Here is a 24,692-nt window from a genome sequence, read left to right as displayed (position 1 = left end):
AAAAGGCCCAGCGCTCTTCCCCGATAGGCCAGCTCTCCCTCTGCCTCCTGTTGCTATGGTGCCCAGCAGAGTAACTTCCTTGCCCTGCACATGTAGGAGGCTCCATCTCCATGGATACCCGACTCTGAGACTGTACTCTACTGAGAAATGAGCTGCACACACTATATTTCTGCAAAAGACATTCCCCAGCCTGTGGTGGGAGGCTGTTTGCAGTGTTTGCCATGAAAGTCTATGGAGCTTACTTTCTTAGTAAGTAGTGTTAGTCACAGTAAGTAAATGATTATATTGGATATAATTGGATTATATTGGGTCACAGTGCATACGCTCTCTCTCTCTCTCTCTCTCTCTCTGTGTGTGTGTGTGTGTGTGTGTGTGTGTGTGTGTGAAGTTGTAACATAATGGAAATACATAGTGAAAACAAATGGGTCATTTAGATATTTTGAATGCAAGGTCAATAACTGAAGTTATTTTTTTTTCTTTAATGCCTACATATGTTGCTTGAAATACATCAGTCTTTTATGACTTTCTGTATGTGAACTAATGGCAAAAATAAGTTTTAAATGACTCTGGATGGTTATATTCCGGCATGTTTTCTTCACTCTGAGCTTCGCATGAGCATTTATAAATAGCAAGTGTGGTATAACCCGTGTCTGAGCTAGGGGAATAGACGTGCATGGCAACAATTAACGCTAATTGGCAGCTCACACGGTTTGCAGTGGGCCTCTGTGCAGGCTGAGATGCAATGCATTTATTGTCAAGAGAGAGTCTGCTTCCGTGATTGGTGAAAGAGATGCCCATGTCTGCCACTTAACTGTGGAAAATATTCAGGGCACAACAGTCTGACCTATTTTAATTTACCTTCTTCCGTGGCATCCGGTAGAAATTCTGAAACTCTTCATGTCTACGGGTTGGGGTGTGGAAGGTTTTCTTATTTGTGTGGTCTGAGTTGATGGAACACTTCCTCTTTACTGCACATTCCATGAGTGTAAGGGTTGGGTTCATGCTGTTGTAAAACATGGGAGTCCTTTTAAAGTAGCTTTCATGTGCTGAGCAAATAATTAATGCCTGTGGCATTAAAATTAATTAGCAGAAACATAAGGATGGCTATACATATGGTTGTTCTGAGTCTAGCTAAAGAGATCTTAAAATGTAAAATTAAGATTTTTTTAGAATGTCTTCAATAGATATAAAGCATCAAATGGCTCCAAATTAAGAGCAAAACTGGGTCACGGAATATAGGATGCTGACATTTTGTAAAAAAATAAATAAAAATAAGGAAAAAATGAGCACAGAGCATAGTGCTATACCATCAAAGTTCTTTGGTTTCCCATAATTTATGGCCATTCAAGCCAAAGACATACTATGCTCGGTATCTTTTTCAACAGTCATGAAGTGGTGGTTGCTCAAATGGCAGAAGGTCCCACCCTCTGAGAGCAGGAATGCACCAATGACTGTTACATTCGCAGCTTGTCACACGAGCCAAGCTTTGTGCCATCGGTTTCATGCTCTATGAAAACAGTGTCCATCAGTTGATGGAGCAATGAGCAACTCTTTCAATGCTAAAGTTTGCAGAAATCACAATCTTGCCTGTGGTGCTGCCCCCAAAGTGAAATATTTAAACTTTTTGTTCACTTCAAATATGTTGCTTTCTGTTTCCTTGGATAGTTGCACATGTATAACAGGATGCTTTCCAATTAATTGTGTTGCTGCTAACAGCAGCTATTTAGGCTATTATAGTGGCTAGGCACGGCAAATGAAGCTAGTAGTCCATATTTGTGACATGAATTGCAAATGTGACAACTGAAACCTAGGCTCGAGTTTTTTAATCCCACTTCCTGGAAAGATTTCTGTTTAGGGTTTACTGGATAAAATATTTTTGAAGAAAGAGTAATCGCATTTAGTTGAAAGGTCGGGGAATGGTGGAAGAGAAAGAGAAGGAAACCACTGATTAATCTGTATAAAAAGAGGCCCCATGCTGGGATTTTTTTTTCTTTTGCACTAATCCTGTGTGACATTCAAGCAAAAATAAAAATAAAAATAAATAAATCAAATAAAAAAAGAGAAATCGGTGTCGTCTGCATGGAGCCTGCTGGTGCTTACTTTAAAGCACACGACGAGTTGACCTGGATTACAGTTTGCAACTTTATTTTTATTTTAGTGCCATTCTCACTTCTACTTTCCTTTCTGGCATATTCTCTTCCTTCCATCTGTTTGTCCTGGAAAGGATGCAGGCTGTGTAAAAAGGACTAAACCACTATCTCCCTTGAATAGGAAATGGGGTGGGGTGAAGGCTCTAGCAGTTCAGAACCCAGAAGCAATGTAGGTCCACACACTCCACCTACATCAGGCTGAGTGTAATTTTACATGCACATGGCTCAGGGGATCTATGAGAATCAGTCTCTTTTCTAATGTTCCAAGACAATAATTAAATCTTTACTATCATCCCGACTAAAAAGACAACTTGTAGTTTTATTCTACTGATCTATAAATTGGGAAAAAAAATGTCCTCGTTTTCCTCTTGTTATCATGCACGCCCATGCTGTGGGCGGTGGTCACAGTTTGTGTGTTGGGTCTTTGGACTGCTGTCATATCATTAGTTGACCCCTGGGAGCGTTGTGCAGTCCTGGTTAACAATTCTGTATCCTGAGCCCTTTTGTAACAGTGGGAGCTTGTGGCCATTCAGGAAAGAGGAGTGTTCCCTTTTCCCTTAGCTGATGCCATGGGGACATTGTTCATGGAAACTGGATATTCCTGAGTCTGGTTTCTTGTGCTCACCTCAGCCACTGAGATAAGCATCTCCACAGGTCTCTTCTAGGAAGATCTGATTTCCACCCAAGACTAGAGGCAGCCCTGACTATTCTTGAGTGACGGAGGCGACGCTTGAACCTGACACCTGGTTGCAGCATGACATCCAATGCTCTCCCCCCTGAGGAGTAGTAGAAGTCAGGGATTCCAGCCACAGACTTAGAAGAGAGTTCATAGAGAGGGATGGTTTCGGATCCACAGATGGTGCCACTATCTCCATGCTGCAAAGCCCAAAGCAGCAGACTGGCAAGGGGTTTTGTCTGTGCCTTGAAGTTTGGCAAGGGTTCTGCAGTTTAGCATTCCCACCGTCAGTCTCAACCACCATTCAACAGAACTGAGCCCAGCTCCATCCACACACTAGTGCTGCCCACCAAAATATCATGCCGTTCTTATGGTTGCTGTGCAATCAGTGTTTTTAGATTGCTCTTTATTGTGATGCGGATGTCATTAGAACAGGAACTATCTTCTCCTTTTTTCCCTTACCCAATACCCACCCTCTTTCTCTATCTCGCTGTCTGTCAATTACTTTGATGGGTTTTGTTCTTTCTTTTCCTCTTAATCAGTTCACTGTCTTCTGTTTTATGTTAAATTTTGCTGTTCCCCTTCTTCCTTCCTCAGCATTGCACATGACGTGTGTATAGAAAAGAGCATTTATATCATGGGTGTGAACAGCACAGCATGGTGACAATGACCTGATTCCATCTGGAGAACTGCCATCATGAAGGCTTGCCTTTTTCCCCCAGGTTCTATTCTCTATCTCACAACAGGAGTGATGACTATACCAAGATATGCTTTTTTCCTTTCCTAACACTTAGATAATTTTACTACCTTGGACATATATCCTTGAAAATATGATAAAACTCAAAGCAGCATTTTCAAAACTGATTTTTTTCTCTGCCTTTGTGTTCCCCTTCATTGCACAGACTTGGTAGGTCTTCAGGGGATGCTTATAAATAGACGTGATGGAGCCCAGGGGGTATTTTTGTGCTTCTAGATTGCAAGGTAGTCTTAACTGACTCCATGGGGTGCTGTGGGAGAATGCTCTTGTACACTATAAAGATTTGCCATTCGTATTGGTTTAATAAAATGCTAATTGGCCAGTATCAAGGCAGGAAGTATAGGCAGGGCAACCAGACTAGGAGAACTCTGGGAAGAAGAAAGGCAGAGAGGCAGTCACCAGCCAGGTGCAGAAGAAGCAAGGTGAGAATGCCTCATTGAGAATAGGTACCAAGCCACGTGGCTAAACATAGATAAGAATTATGAGTTAATTTAAGTTGTAAGAGCTAGTTAATAATAAGCCTGAGCTAATAGGCCAAGCACTTTATAATTAATATAAGCCTCTGTGTGTTTCTTTGGGACTGAACTGCTTTGGGACCAGGCAGGACAGAAACTTCTGTCTACAATGGGATTTGGCCCTTTGGATCCTTGTTTCATCTTATTGGGGTACTTGTAAACATAATATGCACCCATAAACTGTTTCATCAAATCTGATGGCTTGGGAACATCTTCATATTAGCCTATCCAGAATCTACTTAATTTCTTTTTGTTGCCATGCCAACATTCTCCAGTGGCCTTCATAAATTTGTAAGACTGTGCTTTACTTTTCTGTCCCTTTTTAAAGAATAGAGAGAGCAGAGAGCATTGGGTACACTTGCATTCAGAAGTTAACTTTTACAAGGGGTGGGGCAGACAGAGTAGCTGGGCAGGCAAGGCTTGGCTTGAGAACATATCCTTGGTGCCAGCTGTCACTGAGAGTGAGATCCTAGGGACGGATCTGTTAAAGTAGTCTATAGACACGCAGAGCTAATCATTGGGCTAAATTGTAACATCATCTAATTGTGAGTACACTTCATTCTCTTCAAAGGCTATAAACCCCATTAGGATAAGCATAAATCCCTTTCAGCAGGAAGGAAGGGGTAAAGGACAGTGCACAGAAGCGTGAGACTCTTATGAGCTTGGGGATAGAAATGGTTTTCAGTTAATAGGCAGTGATGGGAGCTGCAGAACCACAGCCTGTTTCTGGGGATGGACCACCTCCCCCTCCTCACCTGAACAGTTCCAGAAGGAAAGTCTAAGTGTTACACAGTATCCTGGGTGCTTGTGCCCCCAGAACCAAGTCCTCCTGGTTACCCTGAAGGAAGAAAGTAGAAAGCAAACAGCACGGGTCCAGTTGCTGACCGAGGAGGCTGTGAGCACACAGCACCTAGCAATATTATTTTCTATTATTCATTGTACCTGGCATTCCCTACGCCGACCCAGAGACAGTGTCATCTTTAGCATGATGACATCATACCTTGAACAGGTGTCCCAGGGTGGGAAAGAGGAGTCACTCCACCTGCCTCACACCTATGTTCTTTTGAGCCCTTCCCATAATCTGCAGCAGTGATTCTCACCCTTTCTAACCTTTTAATACAGTTCCTCATGCTGTGGTAACCTCCAACCATAAAACTATTTCATGTTTACTTCACAACTGCAATTTTGCTGCTGTTATAAATATCTGATATGCAGGATATCTGATGTGCAACCCTCACAAAAGTATCGTTCAACTCCAAAAGGAGTCAAGACCCACAGGTTGAGAACTGCTGATCTAGAAGTTCTCTGATGGCGGCCAAGCCCTGCTCTGGAAATATTTCTATATGACTTCATTATCCCACCTCTCTTCTTTTTACTTTAAGTTCCCGAAACAGAGGTCAAAATTAAAGCAACCACCCTAGGAACTTGGATTTCTCCAGCTGTGTTTGTTCCCATACTCTGTACAGATGTCAGGATTTGCCCATCTTTTTTCATCCTTATTGGAGTATGCTTTCATTGAAGAGGACACAGGGATAAATCCAGCACTGATGTTGGAATATCTTGGACCATTCAAACTGGATCATTCAGTGCTTTAAAGCAGTTTGTCAGGTTGAATGCCAGATAGTTTTCCCATTTACCGACTGAAATGATTTCCACCATTTTGTTGGGTTTTCCACACTTTGATTATGCATATCTCTTTTTAACCATTTTTTTTGTTTTGTTTGATTGTTTTTGTAGGCTTCACTGCAGTCAAGGGTGAACTATAAGACCAAGGATTAGTAAATATAAGACAAGTATATAGTAAAAATATTACAAGTATTTTTAATGTTTAGCTCTACCTGTTAAATTCTTTTGTTCGCCTTGTGTTTTACATGATTTCTGCACTATGAAGTTAATTTTGTGAACGTATAAGCTATGCATGAAGAGGCCCCACAGCCATCCCTTTTCCCTGTCTTGTGCTGCTCGTGTTCTGTCACAGCTGACCTGGTTTCTGTCCAGCCTCCCCTTCAGATCATTCTGTCCCTTGTCTGTATAGGGTGTCACTTGATTCATGTTGCCACCCCATTCACAGATTGCCTTTGGTATGGCCTGTGTCCCTCTTTGGGAAGCATAGCTTTCTCGGTCTTTGTGCCTTGCTACAGTAGCCTCGGTCTGATTACAATTCTTTTCATCTAGTTACTATATTCCATTCAAACAGGAGACTGGATGACGTGCATACCATTTCTGCTTCCCTTCCATGTTTTAGTTTGCACTCTTCCTGTTACTTGAACTCAGTCCCTCCCCGCCCCCACTCCAGGGCACCTCCGCCCTTATTACACTCTGCTTCATGCTCCAGGACCTTCTCAAGTAGTGTCTGTCCCTACTGCAGAACCCGTTGCCTTCTTGCCCTGCTCTAAGAGTTTCTTCCTTTGCTGTGTGCGCTGTGTTCTCCGTGTGGATGTGTGCTGCACTCAGCATGGAGCCTAGCTACTTGAGCGTGAGCTCCACCCCCTCCCTGAGATCCTGGGTGCTGGAACTGTGTTTCCTGTGCTGCTGCCCCAGACAAAACCTTAGCATGTACAAGACACAGAGCATACTTCAAATAAGCCGAGTTAGATGTCATCACCCTGGAATCCAACTGTTACATCTTTGTGATCAGGTCCCAAATGGGGAGGAATGCAGTCTCAGAATCAGACACTATAGTTGGCTCTGGGACTTTGAGAGACTCATGATCACCCCTCAGAACTTTAGTTCCCTCATCTTTAGCCTTTTTTAGGAGTCAAAGGATGAAAGGAACCAGCAGAAGTGGGGTTCTTGAGCAAAAAGACTCTGGAGACATGGAGCTTACAATAGCATTGTTATCTAGCGCTGTCATTTCTTGTCTGTTGTCCCTTCAAGGCGTGTGTAATCTGCAGTCTGCTGACAGCACCGTGCCTTCCACGTTTGTGCTCATGTAATCAATTAAGCACATTAAACGGACAAGGACAGAGCAGGGTGACATACAGCTAGAGATTTCCCTGGAGGTTGATGAGCAACCCATTAGTCAGACTCCTCTGGGTACTGAAGCATGCTATCACCCAGTGCACGTGGCAGCTTTGTTTGTCGGAGTATCTTCAATGTTTGTATCACATGTTCACTGAATTCCAGACATGTGTGTTATATGACAATCATAACCCTGTCAGAAACAATGGGTGGTTTTCATACGTGGCTCTCGGGGAACTACTGCTGGCTCTTTCTTGTATTCTGGTGGGACTTCTTCCACATTTACGCTGATCAACACAAATGTCAGTAGGATGTGATTTTCACAATCTGTCTCTTCCTCTATTGCCTGTGTATTTCCCCCCAGTTCCAACCTGCTACCACTCTAATTTCACAAAACTTGGTAGTGGTCATACCACTGTCTTCAGTGCCTCTCCTCCACCATTCAACGAAATGTATTTCCTGTCTACCGTATTCCAGGTACTGTGCTTGCTTCTGGGTATGCAATGATGAATGAGAGAGAGGCCTTCCCATCCATGGGCTAGTACCTGAGCTGAAAACTCGAGTTTTAAGAGAATTAGGCAATTTAGATGGAGGTAAAAGTGAAGGGAATATTGATTTGCTATAAACAACATCAGTTTATCAACATAGGAAAAAGATTTTTACCTTGATCATGACCCCGTCTGGGAGACTTCCAACAATGGAAGAATTCAGTGCTATGAAAAATTTCAGCATAATTGCACTTTCTATTGTCAAAGTGCAGCCTTGGTTCCTGGGATTTGATGATGAGTAAGCTCAGAGACAGAGGTGTTAAAGTGCGAACACAATTACCATGCAACATGATGAACACTCACGAGCTAAGACCATAAAGGAGGGGCACCCACTCTCTTCTTAAAGAAGGTAAAGGCCAAAGGTAAAGTGAGACCTGAGGAACAGGTAGTGGTTAGAGAAGCCTGGAGGGAAAGGAGATAATTCAGGCAGAAGGCACAGCGTGTATGAAAACTTGGCATCATAGATCATGCTAGGGACCGTGAACATTGTCTTGACATGGGTGGCATGGAAGACTTTAAGGAGGAAATGATCTTAGGAGATGTATGCTCGGAAGCAGTGCGGAAGACCAAGTATCCGGAGCCACATCCAACAGTTGGGTGTGGTATGGAAACTGCAAGTTAAAAAAAAAAAAAGGAGAAATGGTTGTTTCAGATAGAGCACACTGGACGGGAAGAAGTGGGTAGATCAACATCCAGGGCCGAGCAGCTGACTACAGCATGCAAGGGCACCCTGCAAACAAGACCCTGTTATTGTAACAGCTCTCAATAGATGGTCACCTAGGCCATTTGTAACAGAACAAAGGTCACCTGTGGCATGAAGACATTTTCACAAGGAAATTTCCACCAGTAGACCAGGCGGACGACGATGTCGGTTGCAGACACTCCTCCCACACTATGAAAAACCTGTATCTACCTGGTGCTCGAGGTACTGACAATTCTTTTGAACATATATTTATGATACATTATCCTGTCCGACGATGCAGGCTTATGCCTGTGATGCCAGACTTCCTAGAGAAGCTGTTTCACAGCAGACACACTAAGAGCGGATCCACAGGGATCCATGGCCTAATAGTGAGGAGGAGGAATCCTTACTGTGCATTAGGAAAACATCATGATAGTTAATCCCGGCAGTAATCCCAAGTGAAATGGATTCTGTGTTCCTGTCTTGGCATTAGGAAACTGAGGCACAGTGATGTTAAACAATTGCCTGAGCTCACAATGCCATTAGATGGAAGACCAGAAAGGTGACCCCTAAACCCGCTGGCTAGAATCCACCTGAGCAGAGTATACTATATGTTGTTGATGGTTGCACAAGGCCCAGTCAGCAGGAGCCAATACTCTGCCAAGTGTAATTAGTTAAAATTTCACATTTTGAATGTAAAATGTGTAAAGCAATTCCCAAAATACATACTACAGTGTATAGCTATATTTGAAATAACAGTCAAGCCTTCTGTAGCATTCTGTCAGAGGCAGCCTCGGAGAAAACTGCCTTGTGAGTCATCGCAGGCTCAAGAGTGCTTTAGAACAGTCGTTCTGGAGTTTCTGGACCCAGAGGGCTCATTAATCCTGAGCCTGGCCCCACCTGTAAGTTACGAAGCTTCACAAAAACCAGTCGCGGTGAGTCAGAAGCGTGTTTCCAGGTGAGGTCAATGCACCCTCCAAGAATCGCACTGTAATTAGGAGGATGATCACCAGTGACTTTCAGAACAGAGGCTGATCTAAAATTGGTCCCGCCATCACCTGACCTGCTCTGAAAGCAGTTATTTGGCTTCACAAAGGCAGGTTGACTCAGCATTGGCTTTACCTCATGGATACTTACATGACATTCCTGTGCCTCTGAGATTCATAATGAAAAAAGAAATGAAGAACATAGCTTCTAGGATACAGAGAGAATAATACAATGTCACTCTTTCACAGAGAAATGACATGTTTGGTTTCCACACAGCAGTGTGACCTAATCCTTTGCTTCTCTACTTCCCATCTTTTCTGACAGTTACTCACTTTATACACAGTGACCACTAAAATGGCCTATCAGAAGACTGCTAAAGAGGCGGTCAGCAGAATCCTTTGGACAGAATTATGATGGCGGTGTTACAGGTGTAGAGAAGTCAGGCACATCTTTCCTTGGGTATCCATCGCTCTGAGAATAGTATTCACATATTTCTTCAGAGAAGAGACTAGCAAGGACTTCTGTGTCAAGTAAGAGCAGCTCCTAACTACCAGCCTCTGACTTTGGGTCCTATGGCTCAGGAGGATTTTAAGCTCAACTGTTTCCAATTCAACATTGTGGCCTTGTGAGTGCTCTCCTTCTTCTCATGTTACTGTGTCCACACTTGGTTCCTTCTCCTCACGTCTGCTCCTCTGCTCTGGATGCTGAGTCTGTAATAGTCGTGTATAGTTTCCAAAGTTGCTAGTTCTGTGTTCCTTCCACCTGATGTCCTAATCCTCTGGCTAGAAATGGTCTCTGTTGCCTTCTTTCTGAAAATTATGTCCCTGATATGATTTTTACCTCTTCCTGAAAAAAGCCTGTGTATCAATCTGATGTTAATTAGGAAGCAAGCAAACAAAACAAAAACCTGTGGGGCATACAAATGTGATCTAGTGACCTTTCAGCCGTGTTGAGCTCTTGGATCCCACTGGGAACCAAAGTCAGCTGCTTCAGAAGGTTTTGCTAAGTGGATCTTCATTGTTTAGTGTGCCATGGACTTTCTTAAAATAGTGAAACATTCTGTAAACCAATACAGATGAGCTCTAAGGATTCACATTGTAGTGGATCATACTCCAAAGGCAAAAGGAGGGGTCCTTACTGTCCTCTGCCAGACTGTCTACTTTTTTGTTTCTTCATGTGTCTGTTCTGAATCCTCCCTTCCCAGGCATATGCTATGACAGCTTCACTAGTTCCTAAGTTCCTGCTCCAGGTCCTCCCCTTGTTACTTTTCTACAGGCTGGGATCCAGATGTGATTCAAGGAAGGTGATCATAAGAAGAAAATTAAGATACTATCAAAACTGTGACATGGACATTTTGTTCATATACCTACACAACGTGTAGAGTCTTTTTAACTCTATCTGACACATCCTATAACAATCTTCCCTTTAGGGTGAATGCAAGTCACAGGGATGTTAGGAACTTTTCTCAAAGCCATATAGCTAGTTCATATGGCTACTCATCAAAAGAAAAAAAAAAGAGTTTCATGAGATTTGAACACACAAGTGAGTAAAGAAGAGATAATTCATGAGCCAGGATGAAAGGACACCAACATGTGGAAACTGGAGTCGCGTTGAGTCCAGAGCTAAAATGCTGGCCTATTTAAATGCTGTGAAGGGAGAAGGCAATGCTCCTGGGGGTGATCCAGTGTGAAACTCCAGTATCTGGTGGGCTATGGAGTGTGATGCCCACAGTGCTGCTGCCAAGGGTGAAGAGTGTCCACAAGGAGATTGAGATGTGCCCTGGAGGTTACTGACCAGTAGACAGAGATGAGAGGAGACATTTACGGCCATTATATTTCAGAGTTGATTTGTAAATGTGCTTAAGTATAGGAATAAGAAGCTATTTCAGAGTCCTGTGGATGTCGTGGCAGTGAGTTGCAAATTACACCATCTTTCTTTCCAGCAAGTAGGGGTTTGTCTTCTATTGAGATCTAGCAATACAAGCTGACTGTACCCCTGTTCTCACAAGACAAGAGTGGATGGAGAGGTAGTACCAAAAGTACGTTCAGCCTTCCCTTCTCTCTTGTATTCTGGTCATAATTATAGTCAGAGCCTGGCTCTGGCCTTTCATTGCCAGCCCCTTGCCCACATTCTTCTATCCCAGTCCTTCGTCACCTTCCTCAACTCCCTGCCCCCCACATGGCATTCTGCTCCCACTCATCATTGCCACCTTTTATACCACCCATCTCCCGATTTAGATTTCCCTTCCAGACAGGCAAAGCCATCTCATTTTGGGAAGCACCAGATGAATACTTTTTTAAACAGAAGCAGCATCCATTCCAGCTGGCTTTGTTAAAGGGGCAGAGACTCTGTTCAGCCCAGCAAACTGATGGACTTAAAACAAGCAGCACATGAGTCAGAAAAAAAATACTTCAGGGAAGATGTGCCATTAGTACCAGGCCCTCAAGATAATCGTTTAGGAAGAAGTTCATGACCACTGTGGATGGAACTTCCCCCAGACCCGTTTAGTAAAAGGCAGTATGGGTGGGACAACCCCTGAAGCCCACCTGCCATCAAGCGTGCTGCCAATGTTGAATCTACATGAGAGGTAGTAGAGACCTATTTGGGGGTCTTTTGTTTCTGTTCAGTATCTCTGTCATGGATACATAGGGTACGTCAGAAGAAACAGCCTACGGTTTACAGACTAATTCAAATCTAGTATTAAAGTCCACAATATAAGTCCAGTATAGGATGGTAAGATTACTAAGATGTTTTCCTCTGCTGAATGGCATTTGACACTCACAGCCGTATATTGGATGTCCCTTCTTTTAATGCAGGATCATGGGGGCCTTAAACCATGGGTCAACTGCGAAATGTCGTACTAACTTTGCATCCCAAGTTTTTGTATGAGTTTGCCTGGAAGTGGTCCAGTTTTGAAGAACTGTGCCCTATATGGTATTCCCATACTGTCTTAGTTAGGGTTTCTATTGCTGTGAAGAGACACCATGCCGACAGCAGCTCCTCTAAAGGAAAACATTTCATTGAGTTGCTGGCTTACAGTTTCAGAGGTTCAGTCCATTTTCCTCGTGGTGGAGGCAGCTATAGGTAACTGAGAGTTCCACATCTTTCAAGCAACAGGAAGTGATCTGTCTCACTGGGCGTGGCTTGAGCATACAGGAGACCTCAAAGCCCTCCTCCACAGTGACACACTTCCTCCAACAAGATCACACCTAACCCTAACAAAGCCACATCTCTGAATGGTGCCACTCCCTTCGGGGGCCATTTTCGTTCAGACCACCACACATATGTTCCTCCAGTCCTATAAAAATGCATTCAGTGCAGGAGAGTGTTTCTGAAGACCTGTGAGAGCACAAGTCACTACACAAATTTAAGTCCTTCTTCCTGAGGGTTTGCCACTAAACTCCTCCTCTCCTTCACAGCCTCAGCTTAAGCTCTGTTCACCCCACTGAGAAAAGCTCCTGAAATTTGGCAGAACAAGGAGAAAAAGTCCACTGCTCTTGATTATTGGAGCTTCATTCCATGGGCCCCGCAGCTGTTAAAAACACCCATTCCTACATCCCTTCTTCCTACACCTTCAGAATTGGAATATCTGTGGGTGTTTCCCAGAAAAATCCGCTATCATCAAACTACATGCTAGAGACATGCATGCTAAGATATAGTAATCATTAAGTTATTAGCAATATGAATGTTAAAGACTGCATCAGGAACATTCTATGCACAAACTCATTTCCCCTCTAACAACAGCCATACAAGGTTAGAGTCATTATGTTCTTCCCTAGAACAGAGACTGACTCATGGGCAGGACAAATGCTCAACAAACATTTGCTAAACAAATAATATATTAACCTGTGTGTGTGTGTGTATGCATGTGCGTGTGTGTGTATTTATGTACGTGTGTACCTAAGGCTTAAGAGAGATTTTAAATTTAACCAAAACCAAATATCCAGTTAAGGGCAGTGTCTTTGGTTAGAAAGTATTCACTTTTTCCTCCTTTGCTGAGCTTTCTTTCTGCCTTGTTTACAGTTCTCTCATTCACTCCTGTTCAACAGGTGCATGGCCTGTATATGTGGCAAGAACAGGTGGCCAGCCGAGCCTGCAGAGATAAGGGGATGATGGCCTGCACAGGGCGGCCATGACCTCGTGGCTCTCTTAGAGTCTGCTTTCGGATACCTCCCCGCTTACATTCTTAGACTTGGAAACCACCTGGTCAGGCTGCTGAGCACTGTAGGAAACATACACTTTCCCTGGATTTTTCTGGAACAAGACTCAGACCTGAGGGCAGTTCTACAACTTTGTGCAGCAGCAGTTGGCTAGAGTCTAATTTAGAATTCTCTGTCTTTAGAAAGTGTTTTCTCCACATACACACACCACGCAGTTTTGTCTTGGGAGTTGTTTATTGAAGAATTTTAGGGAAAACTACCTTTTTATCAACTTATTTCTATGAATTCAGTATAATGTTTATTGTGGCTCTTTCTCAGAGGCAGGCATGATATTGTCTACAATATCTTTTGATCCTTGTATTGTAGCTGTGGCTCTACGGAAACAATAGCTCTTGCTGTACACCTGGCCCTGTCGTCATGTCTTTGTACATTTCACATGAATTCCCACAATCGATATCTTCATCGCCTTTTTATAGGTGAAGAAACTAAGGTAGAAATGGAGTCAATACCTTGCTCAAGATTCCACAGAGGTTTTCCAATAGAGGAACATAGATTTATAGGTTTCCTGACTCCAAAGCCCTCAAAATGTTACATTCACTGTCTTGATTACTTGTCAAATAAAACTTAACGTAAGTCACTATGCTTGTATTTTTGAGGTAAGAGTAATAGGCATATGGCCAGGAAAACAAAATTACACGGGATGATACTAAGGTGAAAATGTGTTTGCAGTTGCCCTCTTCCAAGTTCATTTATGATTCCCAAGAGAGGCCATGATTGACAGACCATTGTCACCCCTTGAGAAAATGTTCTAGAATATCGTGAATTGCAAGTGATTTTAAGATTGGCTTACTTCATGGCAGACACCCCATACCTACCGACCTGTTTCAATCTAAATAGCACCCCTCAAGGTCTCCTCATTTTTAAACACCCACCTCCGTCCTCCCATGATTGCAGTGTTCTCAGAGGCTGCTCTGCTTCCAGATCAGACACTCACTATTCACAGACCTCCAGCCTGTCCTTCAGGTGCTCCTGTAAGACACAAGTCTTAGGAGTTCAGCTGTGTGTGTGTGTGTGTGTGTGTCCATGTTTGGTACTTAGAGGATAACTCTGTTGAGTTAATTCTCTCCCTCCACTTCTACACGAGGTCCAGGGATCAAACTTGGGTCATCAGTCTTGTGTAGCTTCACGATGCTAATGCACTGAGTAACTTTACCCACGGAATCATCTCACCAGCCCCCAAATTACAAATACGGGGGAAAAAGTCATTAGTGGAAGTAATTGGGAAGTAGCATATGCATAACTTGACTACTGTATCATTCAAATGGTTTTAAGTACAGCTGCAGCTATAGGCCACGCTTAGAGTGGCTCCTAATCGTTTACAGATGTGCTGGAGATAAGATAGAATGTACCGGAACAGAGAGACCTTCGGCTCTGCAAATACCTGAGAGTCAATATATTGTGTTCTGGTAGCACAATATACAATGTTAAACTAAGTTAACCATTTAGCTTGAAGACATAAGTAATATGTCCTAGATTTTTAGTAAAACCCTGGATATTTAGTAATTGTCTGTTTATGTTCTAGAACCTCTGTGTTCATGCAGGTGTTATTACAACACATGACTTTTTGCATGTCTTTTAAGAAATGAAAACCAGGTGTTCCCAAGTAATAATTTAACATTTGAAAATAATACCTTAGGCCTGGAGGCTATACCCACAAGATATATTTTTGAAAATTGCCCATCTTTGTCACTTAGAAACCAACCTGATGATCTGCTGGCAGACAAAGCTGGGCAATTAGGCTGCCAGGAATAGTGTGTCGCCAGATTGCGCTACCAATCACCAGTCTTTGAGATTTTCAAGGGCTAAATTTACCCAGTGTATTATGCAGAAGCAACTAATTAAGTTCACAGAGCTTTGGAAGTGCATGTCATCATAGACAGCTTCTGCCATGCATAAGGAATTGCTGGTCTGGGTCCCAGTATATTGTCACTCTGAGCTGCTAAGAACTGGGAATGAGAGTTACTCTTTAACTAACAGGTCATTCTTTACTCTTTTCCAAAAGCAACTGGGCATCCTGAGGGTTTCTGGGAGCTTGAGGAGGGATTTGTTTCCCTCTGCCTGTCTGCTCTTCCCACTGGCAGCACTAATAAAACCTGCTGGAATCTACACAGCAAGATCCCAGCCCTGGCTGCACTGTGTACCAGGCTATTCTTGGTGATTTCTAGTTGATCCCATAAAGCCTTCAGATTCCCTTGCTTCATCCTCTGCCTTCTCAGGGTAGCACTCCAGTATTACAGATATGTTTTGAAGATTTGATCCTACCCTGGATCAACCTCTCACAAGCCTAGGGCTGATCAGCTTCCATCTCTTCCAAAACACAACAGTGAAATTAATGTCTATCTCAGTGTACCGATTTTCCAAGATAGAATTACAGAAAGTACTTCATACAGAGCTGGTGACCTAATAGGCACTGGATAAACAGTCATTGTGATGATAATAATGGTTCACTATTCGTGAGACAGGGAAAGGATTTACATCATTCTTAACTCTCTCAATTCAGAAGTGGGAGCTGTCTCTGGATTCCAGGTCAAAATACCGTACAAACTCTGCTGTAGGAATTGAGTGAGAAGGTCAAATAAAATACACCTGGATTCAGTGTCCAAAGCCATATGCAATGTCATGTCTTTTGGAACATATTTTATTGCTTCTATTGTTCTCTGTTCCCACCACAACCCTCCCCCCTTCAATTCCCTAGAAAACCTATGGAAATAATTCCGTTGCTGATATGTGATGACTATGACTTCTTATTAAAATGGGTTGACATGATTCCAACACACGGCATATTATTACAGTCACACACACAGCTCTCACTTGTTCCAATCATGCCCCTTGTAAGCTACCAACCCCACCCCCAAGCTCAAATCCCCAATTTCTGTCTCACTCATGGATCCCATCACTGTCCCTCTGCTTAGAAATGTTAATTTTCTGTTTGGTTAAGATTCCATCCCCAAATATATACACACCCTCTGATGCTGCTATCATAGAAAGTTGTGTCTGCAATCAGACAGTCTTGGTTCAAGTCACTCCTGGAGCCAGTACTTCTGACTGCTTCAAACTGGCTGACTCCTGACCAGAGGTGCCAAGTTCAACTATCCGGAGCCGACTGCAAGGGCTCCAAGATAAACTTCTGGGGGAAAATTACTTTTGCTCCGACCAGTAGCCTTCCTTTTGCTTACACTTTGGGTGGTATGAGCTGTTGGTGATGAGGGCCCAGGGAAGGTTGGGATTCCTTGCCCTGCTTGGGCCGCTGTTTATAGTCTGCTGGAGATTGGCTCTTTGAGAAACCATCTGCCTGGCCTTCTGTTCTAGGCTGTTTATGAAACGGTGTCTTGTGCTTTCCCTTGCCTGCCCTAGGAAAGCACAAAGCTTTTGGAAGCTCTGGAATGTTGGCACTTGAAGGGTTAGAGCACGCAGCTCTGGAGGCTCGGACCTGGGAGGCAGGGTACTGGCCTCCCGTTCTTGGCTCTCGTTTCCTTCATTTTTCTCTCTCTCTTTCTCTCTCTCTCCCATTGTTTTTCAGGCAGTGAAGCAGATTTTAGCTCCTCGAGCAGCACAGGCAGCATCTCGGCTCCTGAAGTCCACATGTCCACTGCAGGAAACAAGCGCGCTTCTTTCTCACGCAAGTAGGCACTGACTCCCGCTCTGTAATTACGAAGCTCAAGGCAGGTGACTTCCTGTCCATAGCTTTCTGGGGAACCACCGGGATTCTGAGACTGTTATTAGTTTTGAGGTATCCATTCCGCAGTGATGTGTAGCTGGTCGTTTCCCTGCTTCACCTCCTGTCCTCATGTGACTGAGCCTGCTCTCCCTGCCCCCAGCTATCTCTCAGTCAGACCTTGGTTCTCCGCCCTCCTCCCCATGTCCCTTGCTTGTTGTTCCTTCACTCACCTGAGTGTGCATGGGGAAATTACGTTTTGCACCCTGCCTGCCCCTCATGACCCCTAGCCACCTGCAAAGGCTCTAACTTCCCTTCTTTGAAGGAGACATTGATTTACATGGGAAGAAATGAAAAGAATGCGTAAAGCTCATAGGTGTGCATCCACTGCCAGAGGCTGCAGAACAAAGCAGCTGGATGTGTGCCCTCTAGTGTCAGTCTGCCTTGGCCTTACACTAGTACCACCCTCCACAGGCTGCATGGCCCTGAACAAGGGGCTTCATTTCTCTATACTTCGCTTCTCATCTGCAAAACAGAGTTACAGGATACATACCTTGGAGGGTTTCTGGTTAGGGCAGTGCTTGCCAAGTAGTAGGCATAATAAATCTTTCACCATTATCGTTAGCTGACTTGGGGGAATGGGATTATAGGAAAATACATGCTAATGCTCACATTTAGTGGGAGGGGTTCTAAGCCCAGGGTTTTCTTTCTACCCGCGAACAGTGTCGTTATTCCTCAGTAGGCACTCATTGAGCATCTGCCGTAAACATTCACAGTGTAGGTGAGACAAGTCGTCCCCGGAGAAGTAAGCACAATCCCATGACGAATGGTACCAAAGAAAATGAGCCCATAAAGAAGGCAATTTTATCGAGCATTTCAAATGAACTTGAGTTTGTAGTTACATTCCGAAAACATTTTAATCTGTAACTCAGGATTTTTTTTTCTTGAAAAGTGATCAAAAATTGATGTAGCAGATGTAAAACAATTTGGGCAAATCAGATATACCACAATTGTTTTGAATATTAGTTAATTTTTATTCTTATTTCTATGTGTATATTTGTGGCCGGCATGAGTTTATATGTACCAGATAGGTACAGGTGCCATGCCCTGGAACTGCTGGGAACTAAATCCAAGCCATCTGCAAGAGAAATAATCTCTCCTAATCATTGAGTCATCTCTCCAGTCCCACGCCAGAATCGTTTATAGCCAAGTAATAGACTTCAAAGTTTTAACCACAATTAGTGCTTAGAAACTGAGATTGACTCCTCACTTCCTTGCCTGAGCTAGGCACAGAGAATCATCAGCAAGTTCAGTGGTGGAAGATCGTAGGCTTATCCTGTAATTGTTTTGCTCACCAGGACCAAGCAATAAGGGCAGCTGGGAATGGGCTGGTTATACATTCTAGACAGTGGAGGGGAGTCAAATGTGTAGCTAGTTGCTTCCTGCTGTAGCAGGAACAGTCATTGAGAGTGTTGGGGTGCAAGGGAAATGTGGGATTGTTGAAAAGATTTTTGACAAGTTGTTTCTAAAGCAGACCTTGAGAGACTTGCAAATCAAAGAACTCATCATGGAATTCTTCTGGTATTTCTGAGGAAGTCTCTTTTGTTACCTAAAACATTAATCTGTCTAGAAATGATAGAAGTATAAATGAGGTATGGGTAGTTACAATTGGCATCGAATTCATCATCATTTATTAGGTATATGACTCTGAGTTTGCTTCCTGTTCAGGAAAACAAGAAATAGCAGTACTGTCTCTGAGTTGAGTGAGCTGAGGTAGGTAATCACATCACAAGTGTCCAGAACTTGGTTAAAACGGGAGTGGGTGTATGTGTAAAAGAAGACAAACATGCCGCTTCTACTACTGAACTGCAGAGCAAGGTGCCAGAGCGGCTGTCCTGAGCAACGGATAGCCACTTTCTTGCCAATTTGGGGACTTTCAGATCAAGGTCTGCTAGGCTTGCTTTCTTCAGAGCCTCTCTGTTTGGCTTGAAGATAACCGACCTCCCTGTATCCTTACATCATCCTCTCTCTGTACACATCTGTGTCGAAATTCTCCCTTATTCTATCAGTTAAATTGAAGGGCCCAGCATAACTGTCAAATTACCTCTTTAAAAGCCTTGTCTCCAAATGCAGTCACGTTCTGAAGTCTTAGGGATTAGGGACTCAATATACAAACTTGGGATATTGACAGTAGAGTTAAGTCCAAAAAAAAAAAAATGACAGCAGTGAATGATGACAGTAACGGTGAAGATGACGACGGTGGTGGTGATGATGATGATGGTGGTGGTGATGATGATGATGATGATGGTGATGATGATGATGATGGCGATGATGAAGGTGGTGATGATGATGAAGGTGGTAATGGTGATGACAATGATGGTGATGATGATGATGGTGGTGGTGGTGGTGATGATGGTGATGATGATAAAGGTGGTGATGATGATAATGGTGATGATGATGATGGTGATGATAATGGTGATGATAATGAAGGTGGTGATGATGGTGATGATGATAATGGTGATGATGATGATGGTGATGATAATGAAGGTGGTGATGATGGTGATGGTGATGATGATGAAGGTGGTGATGATGATGATAACTAGTGGGATCGTGGTGGTGATACTACCTGAAATAAAAGGCCGATGGATAGGAAACAGAAATCCCTTGGGCTCCTGTGAAGCTTCTCTATATTCTTTTACATTTCTCTGTTCAGGTATTCAGAAAGGGTGCAGGGTGAGCAAATTTTCTCTTTTCTGTGTATTCCATTGCTCTTGCCTGCTAGAACAAAGAGCAGTGGAGAAGCTCTATGACGAGCAATGGCACTGCAGCTTTTCCTCTGAAAATGATGAGAAGAAGTGATGTTCATGTCCATATTTGCTAACATTTCAATTGAAATAAATGAAAGGAGAAAAAAAAGCAATAGCCTTAAGCATCAAGTTTCTTTTGAAAATTTACTCTTAAGGTTCTCTGAGGGTCATGTCCCGAAACACGTATGAAGACTTGATTATATGTTTTATGAGAATTAAGCAATGTTCTTTTAGCTTGATGAGCCTTTACTTTCTTCCATGCAGTAGATGGGTTTACATGAAATCACCTAATTTAATGCTTGTCGTAGATCATATACGTCAGCACTTTGTCGCAAGGTGAATGGTTAAATGCCCAAGTGGATTATCCAACAATAACCATCTCCAAATGAGAACCTGATAAGATTGTTTACAGGACCAAAGCAATGCATCCTATTTCTATAAAGTGGGAAACATCACTGTTGAGTTTTAAATTTTCCAGCTTTGAATCCCAGGTCAGCCATACATTCTTGGGCTGTCTATCTTCTCCGAGCCTCAGTGATGTACGGGTAAATGGGAAGTAGTGATTTCATTAGGCTGATAGGATGAGGGCCGAGTGTTCGCAGAGTTCTGGAGCAGCACCAGTGTCACAGAAGGCACCTAAGGGCACGCTCAGGCAGCAGTTCTCAACCTGTGGGTCGCAACCCCTTTGGGAGTTACATATCAGGTATTTACATTACAATTCACAGCAGCAGCAAAATTACAGCTAGGAAGTAGTAATGAAATAATTTCAAGGTTAGGGGTCACCACAGCATGAGGAATGTCTTAAAGGGTCACAAAAATAGGAAGGTTGAGAACCACTGCCCTACGGAATGGTTAACAGAGAATAAAATTCCCTGTGTCAAAGACATGGGCAATTCTTTATATTCTCTTGTCGCTTGCAAGGGTTCATTAACCCTCAATATTTTCTTGTGGTCACATTGGGAAATACAACAGCCAGTGCCAGCTTTAGAAGTGAAGCCACAGAGAAGGAAATCCAAGCCAGAGTACATGTTCCTTTCAGCTACTCGTGAAGTTCTTCCCGCCCTTGGGTGGCTGAAGTCGGCTTGTCACCAGGCCATCAGCCCATCTGTTCCATATAAAATGTCTCCTTCGTGAAAAGGAGAGTGAGCCGATTTGGGTGAGTTCAAGAGGAAAGAACTTGTAACTTTAGGATTCGGTGGCTTCGTTAATGAGCAATGTACTTGGCTGACAGCAAGCTGAGGTTGCATATGAATGCAGATAAGTGATTGCAGGTACTGAGCCCACGTTCGCGCCAGCACTCCGTCTCACAAGCATTTCTCAGTGAAATGCAGCCATGGGACAGGGCCAGATTTCGAGCTACAGATAGAGGAGGTTCTAGAAAGCAGTGCTGCCATCTGGGAAGGGTGCTCTTCTTAATTGTCCTGCAATCCCAAGTAATACTCCTGATACAACATGTTATCCTGTTAGTAATTTCAACATTCCCTGGGTGCTTTCCAACCCTACTGGATATCAAATCTCTGGAACTAGATGAACAGGAAAAAGTCTAAACAAGCTGATCCTGTAATACCAGCTGAGAGCTGAGCTGCTTGAAGTTTCTGGAGTAAACTTACACATTTTTTCAATTTGACTTTTGTTTTTTAAAGACGGGCCTCATGCAGCGCAGATCGGCCTCAAACTTGTTATATAGTCAGAGGTGACCTAAGCTCCTGATCTTTCTACCTCTATGTGCCAAGTCCTGGTGTTCCAGGGGTGTACCCCACCAGGCTAGATTTTCAAACCAATTCTACAAGGAAGGCGGGATGTTTGTGTCTGCATGTGTTGTATATGTGATGTGTCTGTGTGTTGTGTGTATTGTGTCTATGTGGTGTGTGTGTGTGTGTGTATGAATGTTGGTGTGTGTGCATCAAGTGGCTTTCCTAACTTTCTAGTAAATGGCAGTGCCAGGGCTCACACCCACTTAATTCATTCAGGAATCATGCAAGACAGCAAAAATTATAGGTTCAAAAATACAAGGATAAACGTAAGCCAGCTCCCAATAGAAAAAGGCATCAGCCTCCTACAAGGGAGAGCAACACCACACAGAAACTGTTTAATGGCAGAGGGAGTGGTTGGTTCCCTGTGCCTGTGATAAAAAGAACATATTAAGTAGGTGAAAAAAATGTTGCTCATGAGGACTGCATAAGTGACCACACTGTCCCAGTCAACTCTAGGAACCGGACTTCCTTAGCAGCAAGCAACTTTAGGAAGGAGCACAGGAACACCTGAGCATCTCCAGCCACGGGACTCTGATTAGCATCTGCCATGCTCTTCTTACAGCCGAGGTCCCCATGGGCGGAGCAACGGAGCATCATCCCACAAGCCTGGCAGCAGCCCTCCATCCCCAAGGGAAAAGGACCTTGTGTCCATTGTGTGCAGGAATCCACTGAGTCCCAATAACATCCACCCGAGCTACACCCCTTCTTCTCCGAGTAGCAGCAACTCCGGCTCCTACAAAGGAAGTGACTGTAGTCCTGTTATGAGGTGAGCCCCATTTGCCTCTGAACACATGCTTCTTAGTTTGTCCAGTTTGGGACTTTTCAGAAGCTGGGGGAAAATATGTAACTCTCGACTCCCTGCTTTTACAAGATGCTTCTCTTCTTTCTCATAGTTAGTTAATGCTTTAAGGGTTGATGCGGAATGAACACAAACCACAAGCTGAATCAACAGCAGGCAATCCAGCTAGTGTAGAGGGAGGGGAAATGGCACAGTAGCAGGGAGTTGTTCTCATTTCCTGGGCACGGGGAGGAATTGTGCTTGTGTTCATCCCTTCATTAACTGCTCATTGAGTAACAGGGTCTGTGTCCAACCCTGAGAACAGAGGTGGGAGCAGAAGAGGCCCTAGGATCACTGCCCAAAGGAGAAGGATTCTATCTAATACACAAAAAAATTTAGGTTATTTTGCAACTATCTGTTGCTTTTTAAATTTGCAAGAGGTGGGGCAGGGGCCCAATGCAGGATAGAGCAATCAGAGAGGCCACACTAGCAAAATAAAACTGAAGCAACATCTAAAAGGTGAGTGGGAGCGTTAATAATAGGTGGGAAAGGGGTGCAGAGGAGGAGGAAGGGGCAGCATGTCCAGAGGGGCTAGAGAAGAGGAGGGCTTGGAGGGTTGGGAACTGAACGTGGGCCATTTTGAGCAGAGTGTAGGCACAGGGGGCAAGCAGCATGGGAGCCTGAATTGATTCCAGAGTCAGAGGAGAGCCTGGCAGCCCTCCACAGCCCTATTCCTCCCCGGCTTCCCTGTGCTCATTAGTCAGCTCTCTACAGCCTGGATGCCCGGACTCAGCCAGGCCTGAGAAGGGACAAGATTCCAGCCGGGCTGTGTTTGCAGAACACTGAGTGCTCCTCCACAAAACACACTGGTAAGAGCGGAGTGGCCTTGTTCCCTCTGAACGGGGAACTTTCCATTCCCACCAAATCAGTATGCTTACCCTGCGACTGACTTCACAATTGGAATTCGAGTAACAGTACGCAAGGTCTTCAGGCAGGGGCAAAGTGAGGAAAGTTGGGTCATCTTGTCTCGCCCTTCCCTCCTGGCCATGCCCCTCCCTACCCCACACAGTTCTTTATGGTTACTGCTGTTAATCTGAACTGATCCCTGAGGCCCAGAGACTATTTCATAAGAAATCACTCCTAAGCCTTAGAAAACCTTCCTGCACTGCCCCATCCTTCCAGAAAGACACATACACTCAGTCTTCTGTCTAACAAACAGCCCTAGGATTGGCCGGTATGTCACAGCCTGTCCTGAGACTGACAACTCCAGCCACTGTCGCCATTCTGCTCCAGCTGTCAGCTGCATGTCTGTTTGGGCTGCTGGAGCAGAGAGCCACAGACCGGGTGATGTTAGACACAAAGGGAGGTAGGTGTTCATTCAGTTCTGAAGATTGAGTCAGAAATGATGCACACGTGGTCACGTTCATGGTCAAGCTCACTTACATGCTGGAGACTCCTCTTTATTGAATCCTCACAAGGAAAGTGATCTAGCAAGCTCTCTCTCTCTCTCGAGATCTTTTAACATTTCTATTGGCTTATATTAATGGTATGCAATAATGTTTTCATTGATACTTTTACATATTCATATATAACATTCAGATCATATTTAGTCTTCATTTTCTTCATCCTCTCAGGAGTTAGGACCTCTGATAAGGGAATGAATTCCATCACAAAGCTCTCTGCTCATTATGTCTTATTAACTCTCAATTTTTGAGAGGGCGTGCACAGAAAGCCAGTATAGTACCATCCTTTTCTTTCCTTAGAAAAGGAAACCAGGCAGAGAGTAACATCTTATTACTCAAATCATTTCAGGAGGTCTGGCAGATACATGTCTTGTGGAGAAAATCACGGTGTCAAACCCCCAAATCCAGAACAGTATTTGACTCCTCTGCAGCAGAAGGAGGTCACAGTGAGGCACCTGAGGACCAAGCTGAAGGAGTCTGAGCGCAGACTTCATGAGAGGTAAATATGGATTTTCTACACCTCGTGGCTTAGCAAGTCAGTTCTTTCCAGAAAGTGATGAAGGAACCAAGAGTACACAGAAAAATAAAAAAGAAAACGGTGCTGTTGATGTTTTCAGGCTTCAGATTCATTTCATAATTGTGTGCGCCCTGGTTGTTGCAGAAGGTCACAGTAGCCAATAGGTTAGAGGAAACCCTGTCTCCTGGGTACGCTCGATTTTGCCATGAAGGATAGGGTGTG

General features: G+C 43.8%; 1 protein-coding gene across 1 annotated transcript in view; it reads left to right on the top strand.

The window, feature by feature from the left end:
• Sybu (syntabulin) overlaps positions 1 to 24,692 on the top strand; it is a 62,783-nt gene that overhangs the window by 35,044 nt on the left and 3,047 nt on the right. Inside the window, exons 4-6 of the mRNA XM_038342906.1 lie at positions 17,017 to 17,119; positions 22,275 to 22,478; positions 24,303 to 24,452. Of these exons, the coding sequence (XP_038198834.1) occupies positions 17,017 to 17,119; positions 22,275 to 22,478; positions 24,303 to 24,452 (457 nt within the window). The remainder of the gene's footprint in view (positions 1 to 17,016; positions 17,120 to 22,274; positions 22,479 to 24,302; positions 24,453 to 24,692) is intronic.

This window comes from Arvicola amphibius, chromosome 9, assembly GCF_903992535.2.
Source record: "Arvicola amphibius chromosome 9, mArvAmp1.2, whole genome shotgun sequence".
In the NCBI taxonomy this organism is placed as follows: Eukaryota; Metazoa; Chordata; class Mammalia; order Rodentia; family Cricetidae; genus Arvicola; species Arvicola amphibius.
Note: the sequence above shows the minus strand (reverse complement) of the source record. Positions and strands in the feature narration are given on the sequence as shown.